The sequence below is a fragment of the Salvelinus sp. IW2-2015 genome, unplaced genomic scaffold (assembly GCF_002910315.2).
Source record: "Salvelinus sp. IW2-2015 unplaced genomic scaffold, ASM291031v2 Un_scaffold2387, whole genome shotgun sequence".
Taxonomy (NCBI): domain Eukaryota; kingdom Metazoa; phylum Chordata; class Actinopteri; order Salmoniformes; family Salmonidae; genus Salvelinus; species Salvelinus sp. IW2-2015.
Genome location: NW_019943710.1, coordinates 26,598 through 34,097, shown reverse-complemented (window position 1 = coordinate 34,097; position 7,500 = coordinate 26,598). Strand labels below are relative to the sequence as shown.

Below are 7,500 nucleotides of genomic sequence, written 5' to 3'. Positions count from 1 at the left end.
TCTGTGCCTCTACACAATCCTGTCTCAGAGCTTCACGGACAATTCCTTCGACCTCATGTCATGGCTTGGTTTTTGCTCTGACATACGCTGTCAACTGTGAGACCTTATATAGACAGGTGTGTGCCTTTCCAAATCATGTCCAATCAATTGAATTTACCACAGGTGGACTTCAATGAAGTTGTAGAAACATCTCAAGGATGATTAATGGAAACAGGATGCACCTGAGCTCAGTTTCGAGTCTCATAGCAAAGGGTCTGAATAGTTATGTAAATAAGGTATTTCTATTTTTTATGCAAACACTTCTAAAAACTATATTCTCTTTGTCATTATGGGGTATTGTGTGTGGGTTGATGAGGAAATGAATGAATATAATCCAAAATCAAATCAAATCAAATGTTATTGGTCACACACACGTGTTTACCCGATGTTATTGCGAGTGTAGCGAAATGCTTGTGCTTCTAGTTCCGACAGTGCAGCAATATCTAACAAGTAATCTAACAATTTCACAACAAATACGTAATACACACAAATCTAAGTAAAGGAATGGAATAAGAATATATAAATATGTGGATGAGCAATGTCAGAGCGGCATAGGCTAGGATGCAATAGGTAGTATAGAATACAGTATCTACATATTGGATGAGTAATGCAAGATATGTAAACATTTTAATGTGACATTATTAAATGTTCCATTTATTAAAGTGGCCAATGATTTCAAGTCTGTATGTTGGTAGCAGCCTCTCTGTGCTAGTGATGGCTATTTAGTCTGATGGCCTTGAGATAGAAGCTTTTTTTCAGTCTCTCGGTCCCAGCTTTGATGCACCTGTACTGACCTCACTTTCTGGATGATAGGAGGGTGAACAGGCAGTGGCTAGGGTGGTTGTAGTCGTTGATGATATTTTTGGCATTCCTGTGACATCGGGTGCAGTAAGTGTCCTGGAGGGCAGGAAGTTTGCCCCCGGTGATGCGTTGTGCAGACTGCACCACCCTCTGGAGAGCCCTGCGGTTGTGGGTGGTGTAGTTGCCGTACCAGGCAGTGATACAGCCCGCCAGGATGCTCTCAGTTGTGCATCTGTAAAATTTTGTGAGGGTTTTAGGTGACAAGCCGAATTTCTTCAGCCTCCTTAGGTTGAAGAGTCGCTGCAGCGCCTTCTTCACAACGCTGTCTGTGTGGGTGGACCAATTCAGTTTGTCCGTGATGTGTACGCCGAGGAACTTAAAACTTTACTACCCTCTCCACTACTGTCCAGTCGATGTGGATGGGGGGTGCTCCCTCTGCTGTTTCCTGAAGTCCACGATCATCTCCTTTGTTTTGTTGACGTTGAGTGAGAGGTTGTTTTCCTGACACCACACTCCCGAGTGCCCTCACCTCCTCCCTGTAGGCTGTCTCTGTTGGTAATCTAGCCTACGACTGTTGCGTCATCTGCAAACTTAATAATTGAGTTGGAGGCGTGCATGGCCACACAGTTATGCGTGAATAGGGAGTACAGGAGGGGGCTGAGCATGCACCCTTGTGGGGCCCCAGTGTTGAGGATCAGCGAAGTGGAGATGCAGTTTCCTACCTTCACCACCTGTGGGCAGCCCGTCAGGAAGTCCAGGACCCAATTGCACAGGGCGGGGTTCAGACCCAGGGCCTCGAGCTTAATGATGATCCATTTTAGAATAAGGCTGTAACGTAACAAATTGTGGAAAAAGTCYAGGGGTATGAATACTTTCCGAATGCACTGTAGTGCACTARTTTTGACCAGGGCCCATATTGTGCTAAYGWGTGAATAGGGTGCTATTTGGTACGCATCCAGAGAYACTTCACCGCTCACACCCTCCTTTAACCAACAGCCACTTGCTCTATTGAGCTCTAGTCTATACTGATAGAACAGCAARGGGATGCTGATACCGTTAAAAGGTCAAGTAGTGGCTGTGAGAAAGTTCCTTTCCTCTCCTCCTCCTACTCTACCAGTGCAGATGTCTTCCCAGCTGGCTTGGCAGTATGTTCATAACGACCAGCTGTCTATTGACCTGCTGTGTCCTAATAGCCTTCAATACCCTCCWTTCCCTGCCTCCTTTCCTCACCTCCTTTCCTTCACCAGAACCCTCCTTTCTTAACCTCATTTCCTTCACCAGAACCCTTCTTTCTTAATCTCCTTTACTTAATCAGAACCCTCCTTTCCTTACCTCCTTTGCTTCATCAGAACGCTCTTTTCCTCGTCGCCTTTCCTTCAGCATAGTCCAAAATACCCCGGACACTCCCACAACCCCCTGGGTTAAAGTTGATGAAAACAGGACGAATGGAACACTGGGGGAACAAATCACATTGTGACCTAACTGCAGAGGAGTGAGTGGGAAAAGTGACTCTCATTCCAGACCTTTGCAGAAGTCTCTGTCCCTCTCACTCTCTCTCTTCATCTCTCTTTCTCTTTTCCTCCTCTCTTCTGTCTCTCTTTCTCTCTCTCTCTCTCTCTCTCTCGCTCTCTCCTCGCTCTCTTGCTCCTCTTCTCTTTCTCTCTCTCTTTCACTCTCTCTCTCTCTGTCCTTCTCTCTCAAAGGTGGGAAATCCCCCATTTTCTGCAAATCCCCAGAACAGACAGTCAGTGACGCGGTAAAAGGTTAGGGTTCAAAAGGTTATGAGTGAAAGGTTAGGGGTGGGCAACAGGGACTCTGTTCAGAGGTCTGTAGTCAATGGACACAATCAACAGAAATATCCAATGAATACAGCTCTCATTTAACGTAAAAAGCCACATCCAACCCACAATATGACTTTACATCTAGCAGTTCAGCGTGTCTACATGTTGTAGATATTTTTATGGAAACACAGGAGAATAAATACAAGTCTCTTGAGCATGGAAATTATATTTTCCTGTTTCAAAGCCAGGTCTGTTCTCAAGAATAATCTCTTGTCTTCATCGACCAGTCCTATTCAATTCACATACCTGACAAAAAATATGTAAGATAGTCAACTGCCTAAGGATTAAGACTGGATTGACCGAGATAGTTAACGCCTAAGACAAAGACTGGTTGACAGAGATAGTCAACTCCCTAATGACAAAGACTGGATTGACCAGAGATAGTCAACTCCCTAAATGACAAAGACTGGTTGACCAGAGTAGCAACTCCCTAATGACAAGACTGGATTGCCCAGAGATAGTCAACTCCCTTTGACAAAGACTGGATTGACCAGAGATAGTCAACTCCCTAATGACAAGACTGGATTGACCAGAGATAAGTCAACTCCCTAATGACAAAGACTGGATTGACCAGAGATAGTCAACTCCCTAATGACAAAGACTGGATTGACCAGAGATAGTCAACTCCCTAATGACAAAGGCTGGTTTGACCAGAGATAGTCAACTCCCTAAGGACAAAGACTGGCTTGAGAAGATAGTCACTCCTAAGACAAGATGGATTGAGCAGAGATAGTCAACTCCCTAAGGACAAAGACTGGATTGAGCAGAGATGTCAACTCCCTAAGGACAGACTGGATTGAGCAGAAGATAGTCAACTCCCTAAGGACAAGACTGGATTGAGCAGAGTAGCAACTCCCAATGACAAAGACTGGATTGAGCAGAGATAGTCAACTCCCTAAGGACAGACTGGATTGAGCAGAGATAGTCAAATCCCTAAGGACAGACTGGATTGAGCAGAGATAGTCAACTCCCTAAGGACAGACTGGATTGAGCAGAGATAGTCAACTCCTAAGGACAAGACGAGAGAGAAAGGTTACGTTAACATATTTTTCATTATATTTGATCAAGAATTTCAGTCACTGGAGTGGGAACACGAATGGGAACAAAAACACAGGCTTACGCTGATATAAGGGGACAGGATACGATGTAAACACACACACACACACACACACCACACAACACACACACACACCACACACACACACACACACACACACACACACACACACACACACACACACACACACACACACACACACACACACACACACACACAACACACACACACACACACACACAACACACACACACACAGAAATATGCGCCACATGCATGTTACCTACAGACACAGACACAAAGAAACTTGCTCCAATATCAAATGCCAAAGAATCCATGGTCTTAACCATCAAATGGTCAGTGGTGTCAAGGCAAGAGGGGCCTTCCACACCATCAAAAGGAACATAAAATTCGACATCTCAAATAGGATCTGGTAAAAATAATAATTGAATCAGTTATATAACCCATTGCCCTTTTTYGTTCTGTGGTCTGGGGTCTGTTTACCAATCAAGAATTCACAAAATGGGACAAACACCAAATTGAGACTGAATTCTGCAAAATCATCCCCCGTATACAACGTAAAACACCAAATAATGCATGCAGAGCAAAATTAGGACGATACCCTCTTATCATCCAAATCCTGAAAAGAGCTGTTCAATTCTACAACCACCTGAAAGGAAGTGACTCCCAAACCTTCCATAACAAAGCCATGAGATGAACCTGGAGAAGAGTCCCCTCAGCAAGCTGGTCCTGGAGCTCTGTTCACAAACACAAACAGACCCCACAGAGCCCCAGGACAGCAACACAATTAGACCCAACCAACTCATGAGAAAGCAAAAAGACAATTCCTGACATATTGGAAAGAATTAACCAAAAAACTGTGCAAAATAGAATGCTATTTGGCCTTAAACAGAGAGAACACAGTGGCAGAATACCTGACTGCAGCAAGATTTGTGACATGTTGCCACAAGAAAAGGGCAACCAGTGGAGAACATTTCAATTCAAGGGGCTTTACTGGCATGGGAAACATATGTTTACATTGCCAAAACAAGTGTGAAGTCAACAATCAGAATACATACAACCCAAATGTATGTTCATTTCTTTTTATGTTTGTACTTTAACTATTTGCACATCGTTACAACACTGTATATTGCCAGTAATATGACATMTTAAATGTCTCTATTCCTAAACTTTTGTAAGTGTAATGTTTACTGTTCATTTCTGATTGTTGACTTCACATTTGTTTATTGTCTAWTTCACTTGTTTTGACAATGTCAACGTATGTTTCCCATGCCAGTAAAGCCCCTTGAATGGAATTGACTTGAATCAAGGCAGTCTCTCCGTCAGAACGCAGAACACAGACAGAGGACTCTTTGAACAAGGCACATTCTCCAGGCCCAGTGGGAGGTGAGTGAATTCCCAGAGTCCTTTATACTGCTGGTAGAATGGCACAGATGCCTCAGGGGGAACAGAAAGGCACTTTGTGTTGTAGATTATACTGAGAAGGATGAGAAGATTCTAGATCAGTTAAGAAGTATGAGTATAAGTGACCTGGGCCAGGGGTTTCTTCTCCTGACCCCATGACCTGACCAGGGAAAACATTGGGCCCTGCGTACAGGAGCAGGATGCCTAAAGATACGGGTCAATAGACCAGAACAAACACACACCAATGCATACACATTCACAGACATACACATACAAATGCACACAAACACATGGCTGTTTCGGCTCCTTGGTGGTAATTGGAATTTCGGACTATTTGTTTGTACCTCCACAACATATTTGATGATTGTCATAATGTCATATGAWTCATCACAATGGTCTGGCAGTGATGACCAGTATTTCCCCTTTAATGACATCCTAAGAGTACAGCTCTGCTTCTCRTTCTACTGGCCAGAAGTGGTACTGCTGGCGAGAGGGTCATACTGCCAATCACTATTAGCTGACYGACTTGGTTTATCTTTCTTCAACTCAATATTTGTTCTTCTCCATTAGTAAGTATCATTGTGTGCACGTCCATAGAGACAAATGCAAAGGAGCACYCATGAACACGCACATATACACTACAAATACAGGTTTGTGTAGGTGCACCATTTAGCCTGAATCCTTTAAAAAATGTGTAACTGTAAGTCTCAATCAAGTGCACCAAGATGAAGTTATTATATATTTTTAAGCAGAGCAAAAGCATCATAAAAAGTCCTGGGCAGATTCAGATCTCTTGCCTTATCTGCTGTTGCTGTTGCTTCTCAGGGATTTGAAATTAACCATGATCAACTTCTGAATACTCAGTTAAAGACTCACTACCGCACTCCAACCAAGGTGCATCTCTCTCTCTCTCTCTCTCTCTCTCTCTCTCTCTCTCTCTCTCTCTCTCTCTCTCTCTCTCTCTCTCTCTGATCCAGAACTCAGACCATCAGGAGAAGCCGGTACAGGGAGTCTGGCTTGTTGCTTCAGTTTAAGAGTGTGTGTATCGCGTCCGTCCGTTTGGAGAGATTGACCATTTCATCACCTCGGAAGCAACAGTGTTTTGTCAGTCAGCAGCTGTCGTGGAGGTGTGTGTGTGTGGTGTCATTGCGTCAGTGTGTCTACCATGTGTGTGTGATGGATCTGTTGCGCCGTGTGTGGACGTGTGAGCGGCGTGTGCTTGGACACCGTCATAGCCGACCTGTTGGTGGTCCGAGTCACGGAACGCCACAGCCACCAGGTCAGAGGGCGTCTCCCTGGCAACGCGGTCCCTCTCCTGCTCCTCTGTCTGCTGCTGGCTGCCTGGCGTCACACCCACAACAACTCTGTCCCATGTCAGTCACAATAGACTCTAGTTATCATTCTTATATAATAACAACAAGCTGAATACAACAGTGACTTGTCCAGCTACAGTTCATTATCTTATTTGGACTAAAGTGATTCTATAATTGAACATGTTGCATCCAGAGCAGGACTGTTGGTCCAAGTCTATGCAGGATCTTATCTTAATCCATATGATATCTTCATCTATGTCAGAGACGGGAAGAGGAAGTGAGACATCCCACTCCCTCATTTTTTCTGGTTGCATATACAGTCAATGAGCAGACTCAGCTGCTAATGCATTGGTGCCTACGGGAGAGGCACAGCCTGAGTGGACATCTTCATTTATCCACCAACTTTGCTGTTCTGTGTGTTAAAGCTGGTACTACAGGATGCAGATCTGTGTTGTGTTTAGCTGCCTGGTGTGATTCTTTGTGAAAGCAGGAACATTGCCTTTGAAAGTTGCATTGTGGACAGCGCTCTTTTACAATGTGTCGCAGATTGAGTCTTGTCCCTAGTCTGACCACAGGAGTATATGGCTGCTGTCTATTGCTATGTTACTACTGCTTACTACTGTTGTATTGGCTGGTTTCATCAGCTGTCTCCTTTATAAACTAAACATATCATTTTGTGGTTATGCTATGTTATGTGAACTTATGTATTTGTATGATTTGTAACGCTATGTAGTGTTATGCTAGCTATTCTATGCATGTTATGCTAATGCACGCCTTGCTATGTTAAGTTATTTTATGTGACCACCTCTCTCTCTCTCTCTCTCTCTCTCTCTCGTCTCTCTCTCTCTCTCCTCTCTCTCTCCTCTCTCTTCTCTCTCTCTCTCTCCCTCTCCTCTCTCCGCTCTCTCCCCATCTCATCTCCATGTCTACTCATTCTCATCTCTTCTCTTTTCTCTCTCTCTCTCTCTTCTACTCTCTCTTCTACTTCTCTCTCTCTCGCTATGACAGCGTCCATCTTTCTGTCT

The 7,500-nt window shown here is 44.1% G+C and overlaps 1 protein-coding gene across 1 annotated transcript in view; it reads left to right on the top strand.

The window, feature by feature from the left end:
- Positions 1-7,500, top strand: part of LOC112073830 (aromatase-like) — a 16,084-nt gene that overhangs the window by 1,910 nt on the left and 6,674 nt on the right. The window contains 2 exon segments of the mRNA XM_070440295.1: positions 6,398-6,473; positions 6,476-6,542. Of these exon segments, the coding sequence (XP_070296396.1) occupies positions 6,398-6,473; positions 6,476-6,542 (143 nt within the window).